Raw genomic sequence first — 17201 nt, 5'->3', positions numbered from 1 at the left:
CAGGAAATTAAGTGTTCTAGTCCACCAAAAAAACCCCCAAACCAATATCTGAACGATGTTTTTCTGCCTGTGATATCTTTTATTACCTAATAAAGGATATGCAGTTTCAAATCGGGACTTTAGAATGCAATTTAAAATTTCAAATTATTTTTTGTGCTATCTATAAAAAAAAAAGCCCTATAGCTTTGCTTTTCTCAATCCTAACTGTGCCCTGGGGCTTTCTGGATGCCCTGGAATCCTTTTTTCCTTTCTACATACCACTCTCCTTTCTCATTCTATTTTTTGCCAAGCCTCCAGGCCTTCTAGGAGGAGACTTCCTGTCCTCTTCACACCTCTGCCTGCAGGCAAACCTTTCCCCCTAGACAGGGCCACAGTCTTCTCTCTCATCTTCAGCTCTCACCTGAGGCCACAAAACCCATCCTCCTCCTCCCAGGGCTGCCATCATCCAAGGTCTTCCCATCATAAAGAGCCGTTTCTACTCAGGTTTTAAATAAAACGGTAATCCCCGGTCACAACCTTTAAATTATTTCACTGCTTTGCTCTTCTATAGAAGTCTCTTTTTTAAACCTCATTCAAACCACTAATCCTTCTGTGTTCCACCTGTCTATCAAAAAAAAGTCATAGTTTATTTTATCTACCAACCTAGAAGCCATGGTTCCTGACCTGAACAGCTCTCTCCTTTTTCTTTCTGCCAGGAGCTTTCCCCTCTGTATCTACGTAGCAGAATACCCGGTATTTCCCACACATGTGCAGTCACAGGCCTTGCAACGACTTTCACGATGTTTGTTACCAACTTGAAGTTCTTAACAGGTCCTTTACTTGTTCAATATCCTCCCACCCTCAGATAACCTGATATCCTATGCTGCTAAGTGAAGTGAAAGTCGCTCAGTCGTGTCTCTCTTCGACCCCATGGACTACACATTCCACGGAATTCTCCAGGCCAGCATACTGGAGTGTATTGCTGTTCCCTTCTCCAGGGGATCTTCCCAACCCAGGGATCGAACCCAGGTCTCCTTCATTGCAGATAGATTCTTTACCAGCTGAGCCACAAGGGAAGCCCACTCCATTTAGAATGAAGCACCAATTTGGTATCATACTCTTTAAAGTCTTCCGTTTTTTAACTCAAAGGAAGGGCTCTCTGACAGTAGAATTTCAACACAGTGGAAAGTTGGCCCCACCACTAATCATAGCACATGTGAGCTCCCCGGTGAAGGCGACGCCTGTCCCTAAAAAGAAGACACACCCCGCTCTGACAAATACTCACCCACATACTCAGGAGTGCCCATGATCTCTCGGAGTTCTTCGCTCTTCTTCATTATTCTTGAAAGACCAAAATCCACTATCTTAATGTCACCCAGTGGAGATTCACTTGTCAGCAGAATATTCTGAGGCTAAAAAATGATACCCCCAAATTAATAAATCATGATTGTGTATGAAGAGCAAAAAGAACAGGCAGCCTGTAAAACAGATTTTACCTGTGGAACTGAGAGTGAGAAATTTACCAGTGGACAGTCATTCATTACACAGCTCTGCTTACAGCACACTTCCTGTGTGTAAGGCAGGAGGCTTCGTACCATCTCTTCTCTGATGCTAGCTCCTCCTCAGGACATAAATATGCATCTATTCCTATCTTAAAAACCAAACCACTTATTTAAAAAAAACAACCCTCCCCTATGACCCTGAATTTCTTTCTACCCAGTCCACTCCCTCCCTCAAAGCTCCGCTGTTGAAAGCAAGGTCACTAGACCTTTGACCACTTCTCAATCCAGTTGAATCAGGATTTGCCCCCTCGGCTCAGTCTGCTCTCACTAAGGGCACATTATCTTTAATAGTCGAAGGCCCACCAAGTCCGGGTGTCCTGCAGGCACTATTTTGCAGGCACTCACCGCTGGACAATCAGGAGCTTGTGGACATCCTTACACCCTCTTGGATATATCCCTCCTTCTATGGATCCCTCTCTATAGATCCTTTTTTTGGGATTTCTTTGTCCTCCTTTTAAGTATTGGTGTTGCTCAAGATCTCTTGCTGACTGACATTCTCCTGACACTCTGCATTCTATTTCTGAGCAATTTTATCTACCAGCAAAGTTTCAGTCCTCTCCAGACTCACAGCACCAATTAAAATCAGATCTTTTCATCTGGCTGAAATGTGCCACACCTTCGGCTTCTGCCTCGGGGCAAGGCCTTCAATGCAGTCAACACCTCCGGTTACAGATTCCCGTCTCAGTGCCCAAGTCAAACAGTGGGAATCATCATAAAATTCTGTCTCCATTTTCTACCACTGTCAGATCGAATGAAGTCACCAGTCATGCTCATTCTAGTTCCTAGACCTCAGCATCTCCTCCACTTAAAGTTTGGGATTTCATTATTTCCTACTTGGACACGACCCCGCGTCTCTAGTTTTCCCTACCTTCAGCCCATCCTTCTCATACAATAATCTTCCCATAATGGAAGTCTGATCACGATATTCTCCCTATGTTGTCCAGCTGCCGTTCTTCAGCAACACACAAAACTCCAATGGAGTGGGGGTAGGGGGTGGATGCACATGGTGATGGTGAGCACTACCCAAATCCACAGATCAATAAGCTTCATATTCCTGGAGCCATTTTCACTCATTTGAAGAAGACACTTTAGCGCGAAAAGTCAAGCAGATATATTATGGACTAGAATGTAAGATTCATTAGAATTGTTTAAAATAAAGTATGAGATGTGAAAGTTTATATTTGCTTCATAAAGGGTCTGCATTTACTGTCTTTTGTTATTAAGAATATTTCCAAAGATAAATTGAGAAGCGTGCATACTTAGTCATGTCTAATTCTTGGCGACCCCATGGGCTGTACCTGCCAAGCTCCTCTGTCCACAGGATTCTCCAGGCAAGAATACTGGAGTGAGTTGCCACGCCCCCCTCCAGGGGCTTCTGTGAGGAATCTGTTCCCAATCGATCGGGCTGTAGTCCCTAAACAACACACGTGGGACACACCTCCGGCCTTGCCTCTGCTTGGGAAGCCCCGTTCCGCACTGCCTGACAAATTTATCCTCGCCCCTCACTCCAGGCACAGTGCGTGGGTCTCCTCTGCAAAGGCTTATACAAGACAAACTGCTCTAACGGTAATTTCCTATTTCCCCCATCACACCTGTGCTCTCGAGGGTGGTACTGATGGTCACCCACCTTCCCTTCCACTCACACCCAGCTGCTCCATCCGACTTCCATCTTCTCATCTGCAGGGTCACTAGAGGGCTGGGGCTCTCTTCTGCGCACCATCTCAGTGGCACCTGACTCTACTGCTCCTTCCCTGCTTGTGAACTCCTTTTCTCCTGGCTCTCCTAACTCTCGGCTGCTGCTATCCCCTCTGTTGTCAGTCTCCCGTTACCCGCCCGATAATCGCCGGGTCCCCACAGCCTGACCTGGAGGCTCCTTCGTCCAGTCACCCCACTCCCGCCACACAGCACCCACCCGCACCACAGGCGGAACTGTCACCGCAGCTCAGGAGTCACCATCCCCTCAGATCTCTTCAACCAACTCCTACCTAATCTTTCCCCTCTGATGTTGCAGAGGTGCCTCAAATTCTACAAGCTCCAGTCAGACTCACTCCTATTTTCCTTCCAAGTCAGACCCCCCATCCCTCTGTGGGCATCTCAGTTGATGCTCTTCGTAGCCGCTGGGACACAACACTGAGAAGCAGCTCCGTCTCTCCTCCCTCCCACTGCTCTCCCTTCTAGCTATTCTGTCACCATATCCTACTGACTTTAAATCCCAGATGCAGGCATTTCCAGACTTTGCCTTCTCTCCCACCACAGGCTGCTAACTCCAGCTACCATCACTGTTTGCTTAGTTGTACAGAAAACTGCCCGGACTGCAGCCAGCAGGGTCTTCTGTCCTCTGCGCCATGCCCACACCCTTTCAGTAGCTGTCCCCAGCTCCTTCTGGATCCGTGAGCTGTCCCCACTGCTCACGGATCCAGAAGCCCCTGGCAGGGCGAGCTCCAGCCTGGCTCCCCAGACTCCTCATGCACCTGCTTCCCGCAATCAGGCAGAGTGAGGCTCTGGGACACTGCCAGCCCCTCACACCTGCACTGCTCTCTCACAACAGCATCTCTGTACACTGCCTGTCCCCCACCTAGAGCACTCTTGTCTGTTCTGCTTTGCCTATCAACTTGGTGAGAGGACCTAGCACGGGAGGAAAGCAGTGTCGTGAAGGGCTGTGCTATGACACAGGAAGCTGAGGTCAGATGGGCCCTCTCTTTAAAAGGGGTCGTAGGGCTTCCCTGGTGGGCCAGTGGTTAAGACTCCGTGTTTCCAGTGCAAGCGGTGCGGGTTTGAGCCCTGGTCAGGGAACTAAGATTCCAGGTGCCCCATGGCCAACAAAAAACTCTTAAAAGTCATTTAAAAACAAACAACAACAACAAAAATTTAAGGAAAAGGTGTCTTACTGTTGACCCAACCATCCTGCCTACCCTTTTCTACTATGAAAGTGCTCTAGGTCTGTCACAGTTTGGATTCAGAAGCGGCGAGTGGAAGAGTCTACAGCTTGGTGGGAACCAGAGCCACAGCCCTGGTCACTGAGGCATCACCAGGTTCAGGGCCCCGCCCTCGGCAGACAGGCACTGGTATTCACTGAGTAAATGAAGAAAGGGAACTCTACAAAAAAGCCCTGAGAGGGTCTCTACTTCGTGTCAGGCTAGGTGGTAACATGACTATGAACAATAAGCCCTTACTGTCCTGAGTTCATAATCAGAAGAGAAACAGATGGGCCTGTCAGGCTCAACTGACTCTGCTGTGCATCGTTAAGTACTGCAGTCCACAAAGTGCTTGGGCACTAAATGAACAAGAGCAAGGGATTCTACCTTGGAGAGTTCCAGAGGAGGCCAGGGAGCAGACCCTGAGGGGGAAAAAGGACTTCACCATTGACTCAGCCAAGTTTCATGGACTGCCTAGTGAGCTGTGACCAGGGGAAATGGCAGAAAACAAGATGTGTTCCCCGTTCCAACCGGGTCAAATAAGGACCAATAGATAGTACAACTCCAGGTAATTTTTAGCTCTACCAGAGTGGGTAAAGGGTGACAGCATGCCTCGCAAGTATGTATGAGTATGGATGCTGTTTCTAGGACAGTCAGGGAAGGTTTCCTGGAGGAAGCAGTATTTGAAGGGAGACAAATGTTAAGAAGGAGTCAGTCACGGGAGAGCATCTCGGGGTTGGGGGAGGCCAAAGGAAGAACTGCAAGCTGCAGACAAACACAGAGGTGAGAGGCAAGTGTGAGGCTGGAAGGAAATGGGGTTGGGGGCAGGGCCTGCAGGGCTCTGTGGGCCATTCAGGAGTGCCTGGCAGGAGGCAGAGCGAGGGGAGGGACAAGAGGGCATCCAGGGAAGTATGACCACAGGCCAAAGGGCAACAGGGAGCCATCCCACAGCACGGCGCGTGCAGGGGCTGCCAGATGCACGCCTGCGGCCAGGAACAGCCTTCTAAAACACGCGCCTTTAGCCTGTTTTTAAAGGCCTCCAGAGGGAGAGAGACTGAGGCAGGTGTGAAGAAGCATGGAATGAAAGAGAAGAGAAGAGAAGAGATCTCACACGTTAGAGGCAAAATGCACAGGCCATTGAGACTGATGACATGCAGAACAGAAAGGGGGAGCTCTTGTCATTTGCTGACTGATCCGTCAGGTCCACAGACAGGACCATCACTTCAGTTTTCTCAGGACCACCCAGGACAGCTGGAAATTCAATCTGGAGAGAGAGCAAGGCCAAGGACAGGGCTTTGGGGCCAAGAGCACACGGGAAAGATTAAGCATGACACAGACAAGAGGAAGTGTGTATGTGGCAGAAGAGCAGTGGGCCAGGATGAGGGCTTGCTGATAACTAGGTTTAGGGGACACAACGAGAATCAAGGAGGAGGAGCTGGTCTGAGAGTGAGAACCCAGGTGTAACATCAGAGGAGGGGAGCCATGAAGAATCGCTCCATCAAACAGGACAAGAGGAAGAACGAGGACCATGAAGGAACTCGGAGAATGTAACTTTTGGCAAAGTTGTGGGAGAAAAAACTAGCTTACAGTAGGCAGAAAAATGAATGGAGAGGCTAAGAGATATAGTACCGGTTGTTTTAGCTTAAACATCTCCTGATCCCCTTGAAACCAGTGCTATCCTGTTACAGAAAGGTCATGTGAGTCACAGAATGCAGCCTAAAATTACCTAGCACCCATATTACAAAAAGTAAATGAAATGGGTGAAATTAAATATATTCATTTAACTCAATTTATCTAAAAGTCCATACCTTCAACAGGTAACTAATATGCAAAATTATTGAAATATTTTACTTTTTTTTTCACACCAAGTCTCAGAGCTCTGGTGTGGACTTCATACTTGGAGCCCATTTCAGTTTGGCACCACGCAGCCAGTGGCACTGGATTGATGGTGCAGCCATAAATTCCTTAAGAGGGGGAAAAAGATTCAAATGACACCCCAAGAAATGGTCAGAGAATTCTGAGTGTCTCTTACTCAATGTGCTAATTATTACCACTATGCAATTTAATGGAATGAGAGTTTATTCTGAAAACAAATTCATAGAATAACTAAGGCTTTTCTGCCTATACTGAAAAAACCATATTATGGCCAGTATTATCTCTAATTTTGTATAAAAACCTGTTTTGTTTTTTAAATTACAAAAAATTTGGCTACAGTAAACACCTGAAACTGAATAAAAAACTAAAACAACAAATTGCTGTCACTACAGAAGTCTCCATTGCAGAGGCGTGATCCATGGTTATAAACACCCAAACCAGATAAAGCGCTCTCCTACCCCCAAAGACTGAGAAGCTTAACTGACCAGTGTTAGAATCAATTTCTCTTTGCAATGAGGTTTTGATAACATAAACCTCCTTATAAAGCCACGTTCTCTTTGTTACTTAGCTTCTAGCTAATTTTTCAGGGAAAAAAATCCTATACAGCACTGTAATTGTAAGTCCCCGACTTCTCAAAGCAACTGTAATTTTATTACAATAAAGAAATACTACTTACAATCAAATGTCATTTTTCAGGCAAATTAGATGAGAGGCGTTTGGCTCTGAATATATGTTCATCACTGCGCATGCTTCACCCTTCCCAGTACACCAAAAACACCAAGAGAAGTACTGCTTATCACTGGATCTGAAGGGTCATTTGTGATTAGTAAGACATGCTCATTCTGGGGATGTCTGTAAATGCCACTTATTCCCTTAAATGTTTTCCCTTACAGTTGGTTTACCCTTTATATTCCTTGGGAACTGCTTTCTTTAGTTGTTATTCAAAAGCTTGCTGGTCGAGTGGTAATGCAATAAATTCTGTATTTGTGTGACCAAATTATTAGAATGTTACTGTAGTAGTTGAAATTGAGGCTTAGTCACAAGTGTCCATGATCTGCCAAAGTGAGAGACCTTAAACCCTTGAAAGAGATTACTAGAGAAAACACACATCTCATAATAAAATCACAGCCATTTCATGGAATTTCAGTTATGTTTTTTGTGTCCTCTCGACCAACTGTGCCCTGGTTTGACCACCAGTACATTTTTAAAGTAGAACTTACTCCTCTAAATAAAGGACTATAGTTTCCATCAGTCTCTGATGGAGAAATAAATCCACTTCCATAAGTGAAAATAAGTGCTAAAAACAAAGATAAGGACCTTAAAATTCACAGCTCAGTCAGTTCTCCTTTTTGTAGAATCCAGTTCATGATCAAGGCTGTGGCTCACAATACTTAATTCTAATTTAAGATGCACTCATCCCGAATAGAAAGAAAGAAAGAAAGAAGGTCCACTGAGGGGTAATGGGAGTGGAATACACAGGAAACATACAAACCATCCTCAGACAACGGGAATAGAGACACCTTCCCAAAATCTTATTTCTCAGCTTCAAGTGGGAATCCTTTTCTTTACCTGGGTATCTTCACCTCTGCACATTGTCTACTTACCATTTACTGAGAGTCACCACTGGATAAGACCATTGTAAAGTTGAGGCTAATCTGCTCAATAAAGCTTAAGATACCATGGACAAAATTTTGAGCAACATTTTATCAGGCAATGAAAGTTTAATTGACTTTTTATGCTCTAAAACCCAGGTCAAAATACAGAAACAGGTTAATAATCCTGCCTAAATAAATTGGAGGAATTGTTTAGAAATGTTACATGATACCAATCTTTCAAGTAAAACGCTGATGCCTAAACTTTCAGTAATCAATTTAAATCTCAAATGGAAAAGTTTCAGCTTCTAATGCCGAGGCTGCTCCTCTCCTTCCCATCATACACATGGCAGTGGGGGCAGGTTTAATGACTGAACACCTAGTATAGAACGGTGAACGATCTGACCAATATAAGACCAGTGGAACACAAAGAGCCTTGGTTATTTTTTGACTTTTATTTTTTCGAACTATGTGGGATCTTAGCACCTTGACCAAGGATCAAGCCTCGAGCCTGCGTCCCCTGTATTGGAAGTGCAGAGCCTAAACCACTGGACCCAACCTTGGGTTTTAAGACTGACATTTGTACCCCTTTTGGTCAGTCCTCCTCCTGGCTGATGTAAAAGCAGGCCACTACGCCCAGGACCAGCTCACATTACCGAAATGATTTTGAGACTTGAGCTTTGTCCTGACTCTGAACGTTTTGGTAATCCTTGAAATACCTCACACATTTTCATTATATTTGTCGTGCTGATCTGTGATCAATAACCTTGGCACTGGGAAAGATAGTGAAACTTTCTTCATTGAGATATTCACTTTACTGTGGTGTCTGGAAGCAAACCTGCGACTTCTCTGAGGCCTGCCTGCATCTTGCTGAGGGTCTTCAGTGAATCAGTCTTTGGGCAAACTGACTGCCCGGGTTCTTACCTACTGAAGAGTGTATTTCCCATTCTTGCAATTATCTCTTTTCACAGGGGCAAATCTAATAGTTGCCTAACTAACTAACTTCTGTCTCTGGGACAAGAATTGCCCATTTTCATCATCATGGGCAATAAAAATGGTCTAATGACTCAAAGTTACCATATATATCGGGGTTATCATTTTTTACAGGGCTTCCCAGGTGGCACAAGTGGTAAAGAACCCGCCTGCCAATGCAGGAGACATAAGAGATGAGGGTTTGATCCCTGTCAGGAAGATCCCCTGGAGAAGGAAATGGCAACCCACTCCAGTATTCTTGCCTGGAGAATCCCATGGACAGAGGAGCCTGGCGGGCTACAGTCATGGGGTTACAAAGAGTCAGACACAACTGAAGTAACTTAGCACACACCAAGTATACATTTAGCTCTGTAGCTTAGTCTCTCAAGCTCTTATTAAGACTGAGAGTCAACATTATAAACACACTGTCACTGGGCAGATGGCTGTTAAAAGGACAGTAGACACTCTTTGTCCAGACTCACAAGGGTCATGGAAGCCAACTTGGGAATGACCTTTTGGTAGAAACCATTCCCGTCTGCATGGCTGCCTTTCCAACCCCACCTCTGACCTTTCCCTCCACAGTTCACTAGGAGCCAAGCTGGACTACATGTGTGAAGAGCGAGAGGGCAGGAGAGAGGCTGAGAACCCTCCGGGCCCCTTGTCTTCAAGCTCCTCTGGGTCTGGGAAACATGGAAGAGTCCTGTTTCCATCATCAAAGCCTCTATTAAATCTGGAAAGTATTCTATACCGAGTATACTGGGGAGAAAGGAATACAATTTATACTGAGTGTATTGGGGAGAAAGGGATATAATTTCCTTGTGTAAATACACAGTCGAACCTGGTAGTCAAGAACTTAATATTCACCCTTGACTGCTTTCAAGTAACATCAAAGATGCATGACACACGGTGTCGGCAACCTGTCTGACTCGCTACTTAATTAGTTTCTAGTCTGGATAATGTCACAGGTGGAGCTGTCATAAATTGAGAGCTCATTTCCTAAAGGTGTGATATTATTTAAATTGGGGTTCTGTTCGTGGAGGTCCTTTCTACATCATAAAACTAGCAAAATGTCATAAAATTAAATGTATGATTTTACAAAGTTGAGTGTGGTGTAACACCAAACATGAGAGAAGGCTCAGCACAAACACAACTTTGGGGAATTTTTTTTGCACTGTCTGATACTGAGGCTTCTTAAAAGTCTGAGTTCACTGAAGCCTGGACTGCAAAGACCATCCCTTCCTGGCAAGTGTTCCCTTGGGAAGCATGGGTGGCTATGTCTTGCAGAGAGGATTTTTGAATTTCTAATGCACACGATACATTCAGGGGAAAAAACAAGAGCTCCAGCGGCCTGGTGCATGCTCTCAGGGTTTCACCAGATGACCTCTAAGGCCACTGCAGCATCAGCCTCCTGGGACCACATGTGGGTGCACACGTGTCCACACCTGCCTTCAAAAAACGTCCCACAAGCACTCCCATGTCTACTGCGGTGTAACCGCCCACTTTTGACACTCCTGCAGTATGGCGTGTGTACAGCATCGTGTGTGTAAGGTGTTAGAGCGTGCCATCCAGCAGTAATTGTGGGTGGCGCCTGGATCCCCAGGATTGGCATCACCAGGAAGTCCACAGAGTCAGACATGACTGAGCAACTAAACCACCAGCACCAGCGTTTCAAGCCCTGTCTCCACCAGGAAGCCTGCACCCACCCAGAAATATTGCTGAAGCTCCATTTCTAGGGCAACATGTCACTATTTATCTTCCCAGGTACACACGTGTGCATATTCTCCCTGAAAAACTGGCTAGAGGATAAGAATAAAGATTCAACTCTTACTTCCTTGTCACCCAATGACACATGCAGACCTGACAAATGTTTGAATAAATCACTGTGAAACACTTCACATCTGGGGTATGATTTTCCAGCAGCCTTAAAACTGGAAAGTGATTCAGTTTTCTTACCTTCAAATCAAGATGAACGACATCATGAGCGTGTAGGAAGCAAACACCTTCTAAAATCTGCCTCATGAGTCTCTGAACATCTTTTTCCGTGAAGGCTTCATCTCTATCTGCAACACACTGGTCAAAGATTTCACCTCCAGCCGCACTAGAAAAGAGGAGAAGCACAATTTAAGAGGAAAAGGACTCACTGAAAATAGTTGAGTCTTTTTGTTTCTAATATTTATACACACTAGGAATTCTTATTTAGATAGACTATTAATTTGAATGTGTGTAGTAAACTTTTGTCTATTTACATGCTGAAATCCACTTTTTAAAATAAACAGTAAAATCTTTAATATGAGCTCATTTTAGCATTTCCAAAGCTAAATAAAAACAGCTTAAGAACTTTAAGAACTAAACCTAAATGGTAAAATATATTAACAAAGTTTCAAGTAAAAATATTTCAAGAATCTTTGGTTACAGAATACATGAAAACATTATTTTTGCAAAAAATGCAAATAATGAAAATAAAGCAAATACCTTCCATTGACAAGCCATTCCCCAATCCAAGAGCCACACCTGGAGGCATGCTCTTAGCATGTGGGCATACTCCATCCTTGCAGTTTTGTTTTTAAAAACCACACTTAAAATGCATACAAAAGTATCAGTTTCATGCATTTTTAAAGAACACATAAATGGTAACACAGGACACATTCTACTGATTCTTACTTTTTTTTAAACATGGCTTATGTGTTTTTTCCATGATGGGTTTTTTTAATCTACCCACCTCATGATTTTTCATTTCTGCAACCTTGTGAATAGATAAACCATAGTTTCTATATGAAACGTCCCCAAAGGCAAATTTATAGAGAAAGAGAGCACAGAAATAGCTGGGCCCTGGGCCCAGCTGGGCAGGGGGGTGTAATGTGCATGAGGATGCTACTGAAAGCATACAAATGTTTCAAAATGGGTTTACTGTGATGGTTGTACAACTTGGTAAACTTACTAAAACCCGCCTGGGAATTATATACTATGTAAAGTATGCCTCAATAAAATAATTTTAAAAACCTCATAATTTACTTAGCTATTCCCCTTTGAAAGACATTTAAGTTTTTTTTTTGGTCTAATTATTCATGATTATAGACAATGTCGTGATGAGAAGGTGCATGAATGTTCTGGTCTGCTCCTGGGCCCGCAGTCTTGGCAACTTGGATACTGGGAGAAAAGTGCTGGGTGAAGGGACTGTGCTTCTTAGACTGTGGTAGCTATGACAGGCTCACAGAGCAGCATGGACTTCTGGTTTCTCCCACCCTCTGGCCAAAGCAACTCGGTTTCTATTTTTTCCCTCTGAATAATTTTGCTAATTAAGAAAATCATTTATAATTTTTCCTTTCCTTTCAGCAGAAGTTCCATATTTAAACAATTTTTCCTTACCATAAATGACAACTCATGTCACACTTCAAATTTTCCTTTCTGTGTTTAAAAAAAAAAAAAAAGACTGGGTTGCGTCCATGAAGTTGCTACAGAATTAATGTGAACTATATAACACCAGGCAGCCATGCTTCTGTCAAACAAAAGCTGCTCATTCATTTCCTTTTCATAAGGTAACTTGGTTCTTCTCTTTCTTTTTTGTTAGGGCAACCTATTCTCCAAATTGTGTCTAGATAAGGAAATAAAAATTTTCACAAAAATCATATAAGAACCTATTAAGTTTAGTTAAAGAACGGCAGGTGATAAGAGCAGAAGAAAATAACTCATTGACTGGTTTAGATTTTCATTCTGGTTAAACGTATACAACTGACTCTTGTTATGTTTTCATTACAGTATGAGAAAACCATATGTGAAAGCATCAAAACAATTTTTATGTAATTAACTGTAAAATGGCCATGACATATTCAGGCAAAGTTAAAAGTACTATTTAATTTGAAAGAAAGGAAATAGTGAGCATTTACAGCACACACAAAAAACAGTAAATTCATGACAGCCTGACAGTGCTGTCTGCTGTGAACAGGGCGCTAAGATGAGCTGAGTCCACTCGGTCCCCAGCAACTACAGACGCACCAGGGCGTGATGCACAGTCAGGGCACAGGCGCTCTGCACATACAGGCGACAATCTGCAGAGTACACTCAGGAGGGCCTCTGCTCCTCAGCTGAGACAGAACTGTCTTTTGGTTGCCAGAAAGTTTCTCAATCTCAATTTCCGGTCCTCTGGACCCCTCAGCTCAACACTACCATCCACAATAAAACTGAATAGAGCTTGATTTACATAAATTCAAGGATCTCTTTACCTAAGATTAAGAACAATTTATTATTAGTCTTTTCCACTAGTTATTCACTCATTCTTGCTTTAACAAAAGGGTTTCCTCTGTTTTCCCAAACACAAGATATGAAGGGCAAAATTAGTTTTCTAAAAATTCTGAAGGCTATATTGGGTTGGCCAATGGGTTTTGCCACAGGATCTTATGGGGAAAAAGGAAAAAACAAACAAACAAAAAAGACTTGAAAGAACTTTTTGGCCAATCCAACACTTCAAACAGAGACTACGTAAAGAAGCTACGTAAGCCAGCCTTCAGTGATCAGCACGGCTTACGCACCCCTCTAGGTACAGTGTACAGTCGCAAGTCATTTTACCCTGTTTACATGTAAGCCGGACCCGTTAACCAGCTGTCATTTTAACTCATGAACCAAGTGAAGCTTTACTATGGAACAACCTGAGATGGTAAAGGCATCTGTCGAGTGTGGCAACAGAAAATACAAAAATATTAACAACTGCTTTGCACAAAGCACCTTCATTCACACAGAAGCTAGAACAGCAGGAAGAATTTTGCTGGGCCCATCTTTCACTACAGCAAAATTTTCAGTTTTATTGTAGTGCTCTAGTAGTGCTTATTTTCCATGACTTTAAATTATTCAGAAACTAAGTTTAATTCATGTAACTTTTTATCCAAATATTTTTCACAGAAATAACTGAAGGATTTTTCAAAAAATTTTACTAAAACTATTTTTATCGAAAATATTAAGATCTAGGAGTCTCAACTTTCTAGTGGTCCTCAGAAAATTATAAGTATCTCTTTGTTTACATTATTCAGAGTCATATAAATGATGTTTAGAAGGTAAGAGTAACCGAGTTCCCCTGGTAGCCTACACCTTAGTGAGCTCATAGCTCCCAACCTCACACCAAACACTCCTTTTTCTATCTAAACTAGCATTTCCATTTCTATCCTGCTTAGAGGCCCAGCATGGATCTTTACTCCCTCACTATTCAAATTTAACAAATATCATTCAAATATATTAGAGGCCCTGTGCTATGTGCTAGGGATAAAGAGATAAATTATGAGTAAGTATGTATGAGATTTCTTGTACTAGTGGCGAAGAAAAAAATGAAAGATATTTTTAAGAATATGGAAGATCCCCTGGAGGAGGAAATGACAACCTACTCCAGTATTCTTGCCTGGGAAGTCCCATGAACAGAGCAGCCTGGTGGGCTACAGTCCACGGGGTTGCAAAGAGCTGGACACCACTTATCGACTAAACAACAACAAATGCATAAGTATATATAGGTATGAAATTACACATCAAGTTATTGATAATTTAGCAAGTGAGCAATTAATTGGAAGGAAAAAAATATTAGAAAGATGATACTTATTCTCAGTCTTGAAGAATGAACAGGAATCCACTAGATGAAATGGCCAAGAGTGAGGGGACTTCCCTGGTGATCCAGTGGTTGAGACCTCCCTTTCCAATGCAGGGGATGTGGGTGGGATCCCTGCTTGGGGAGCTAAGATCCCATATGTCTCAAGGCCAAAACCCCGAAACTTAAAACAGAAGCAATACTGCAACAAACTCAATAAAGACTCAAAAAAACCCAAAAAACAAATAACCCCAAAGAGTCCATACCAGGAAGCGTGGACACGTATAAGGGTGGTGTGAAAATACAGGATATACTCCAGAAGGATACGTAGCTACTTCCCCTTGCAGCCCAATGCTATGGAACTTGCTCTCTAGCCATGAACAATGAGCCAAGTACATGAATCAACTATTTTCAGACATATCAACAACAGGCACTTAAGACCATTATCCCTGAGGTGGGGGCACAAACAAGCTGAGTTCTATGCTCAGTTTATAGCTCAGTTGGTAAAGAATCCGCCTGCAATGTGGGAGACCTGGGTTGGGAAGATCCCCTGGAGAAGGGATAGGCTACCCACTCCAGTATTCTGGCCGAGAGAATTTCATGGACTGTATAGTTCATGGGGCCACAAAGAGTTGGACATGACTGAGCTACTTTCATTTTACTTCCTGCTTGGAGGTAATTTATGGACTGTGGTACAGGGCAGGGGAGGAACCCAAGCAGAATATGGCAGGCAGCCTTGCTAAGCTGAGAAGGTAGGGAGTTGGGCAAGGCTAAGGCAGCTGGATCTCATAAGCAGAGTACCAGGGAGGAGGGTTCTACACAGAGAGAGATCTGTAGACATCTGTTCAGTCATATCCCAGAGTCTTAGACAAGATACTTATATGTACATTCACTGGGTAAAACTGTGAGGTCAGGCAAAAAACTGCCAGGAAATCATAAGCTGAACAATTCTTAGCATTCACAGAGGACAGAAGATATTTGAATGTTGCCCATTTTGAGTAGAAAAACCATGCCAAGCACCTGGGGCATTCAGCAGACCCCCCAGGATGCCATATTATAGTCTTATTAAAGGCTAAAGTTCTCCTAGACCTGCACTAATAAGGCTGATCCACAAGTAACTTAACTGCCTGCCAAAACAAACACCACCATTCTTTTAGTGGAAGATCATAAAATCCACCCAAGCACTATGCCATTCTAAACGTCTGGCATCCTTCCAAAAATTACTAGCCATCTGAAAATGCCACAACTTACAACTAACAGGAAAATAGAAACAGACCCAGAGATGATGGAATTGCTAGGTAAGGACTTTAAAACAGGTATTATATATACACCCAGGGATTTAGAGTAAAATATGAACATAACAAGGAGATAGAAAGTATGAAAAGAACCAAATGGAACTGCTAGAGATAAAACAAAAACAAAAACACTTATAGTGAAGATTTCACCTGGCTTTAGAGCAGATCAGACCCTACAGAAGAACCAGCAAATCTGGAGACAGAAATGGAAGCCATCTGTCTAAAGTATGGGTGGTGGGGTGGAGAAAATAATAAACAAGACCTAGGGACCTGAGTTATGAGAAACCTAGATAGAATGTTAAAGAACATTACTTTGCAGACAAAGGTCTGTAGAGTCAAAGCTATGGTTTTTCCAGCAGTCATGTACAGATGTGAGAGTTGGACCACAAAGAACGCTGAGCACCAAAGGATTGACGCTTTCAAACTGTGGTGCTGGAGAAGACTCTTGACAGTCCTTTGGACCGCAAGGAGGTCAAACCAGTCAATCCTAAAGGAAATCAACAACAAAGGGATTTGAGCGACAATATGGAACAGTTTGTGCTTAGTTGCTCAGTCGTGTCTGACTCTTTGCGACCCCCCATGGACTGTAGCCTGCCAGGTACCTCTGTCCATGGGGCTTCTCCAGGCAAGAATACTGGAGTGGGCTGCCATGCCCTCCTCCAGGGGATCTTCTGAACCCAGGGATCGAACAGTTTAACACACTGTAATTGAAGGAACAAGATAAGTGGGGGAAGAAAAATATCTCTTAAAAATAATGGCTGAAAAATCCCCAAATCTGTTAAAAACTAAAAGATCCACATAGCTCAATAAACCCCAAGCAAGATAAACAAAGAAAATCAAGGCACATTTGCACAAATTGCTGAAAACCAGAGTGAAAGAGAAAAATCTTTAAAAAGGCACATGTACAGGGGAATTAAGAATCAACGCCGACTTCATCATAAGCAATGTAAGGCAGGGGACAGTGCAGTGACATCTTAAAGAACTGAGAAAAAAGTGTGCCCAGAATGGAAGGTGAGGTTGGAGTGCTAGCAGTAGATGAGACAGAAGTCAGACAGAAAAGCATGGGATGTGGTCCAAACAACCTGAAAAATCCTGAGTAAGGCAATGACGGCTAGTATATAATGCTAAATGTCTCCTCCAAGGGCACTCCTGAGCCTCTCCCTTGGAGTAAAGGTGCACAGCTCATGGCTAAAGGCTTTGGACTCGCATACTCTTATGCTAAATCGTAGCTCTACTACTTGTCATGTGATCTTAGGTTGAATTATTAATCTGGTATTTTTCTCACACATAAAATCTTGTTCTAAAATTTGTAAATAAATTCAGTTGTAGCATTCAAAATCAGTATACTGAAGTCAATGTGTTCCTTTTATATACTAACAATGAACTATCAGAAAGAGAAATCAACAAAACAATCCCATTTTCAGTAACATCAAAAAGAATAATTCTTA

General features: G+C 43.1%; 1 protein-coding gene across 2 annotated transcripts in view; it reads right to left on the bottom strand.

Annotated features, from left to right (window-relative positions):
• STK17A (serine/threonine kinase 17a) overlaps positions 1 to 17201 on the bottom strand; it is a 36280-nt gene that overhangs the window by 3161 nt on the left and 15918 nt on the right. For both annotated transcript variants that reach the window (XM_086396050.1, XM_086396051.1), the window contains exons 3-4: positions 10849 to 10993; positions 1265 to 1391 (exon numbers count right to left, since the gene is read on the bottom strand). In XM_086396050.1, coding sequence (XP_086252176.1) covers positions 1265 to 1391; positions 10849 to 10993 — 272 coding nt within the window. The remainder of the gene's footprint in view (positions 1 to 1264; positions 1392 to 10848; positions 10994 to 17201) is intronic.

Source organism: Bos grunniens, chromosome 4 (assembly GCF_055505025.1).
Source record: "Bos grunniens cultivar Pamir isolate PY7600 chromosome 4, Bosgru_T2T1.0, whole genome shotgun sequence".
NCBI classification, from domain to species: Eukaryota; Metazoa; Chordata; class Mammalia; order Artiodactyla; family Bovidae; genus Bos; species Bos grunniens.
The sequence above is the reverse complement of the archived record's forward strand: the minus strand, read 5'-3'. Positions and strand labels throughout refer to the sequence as shown.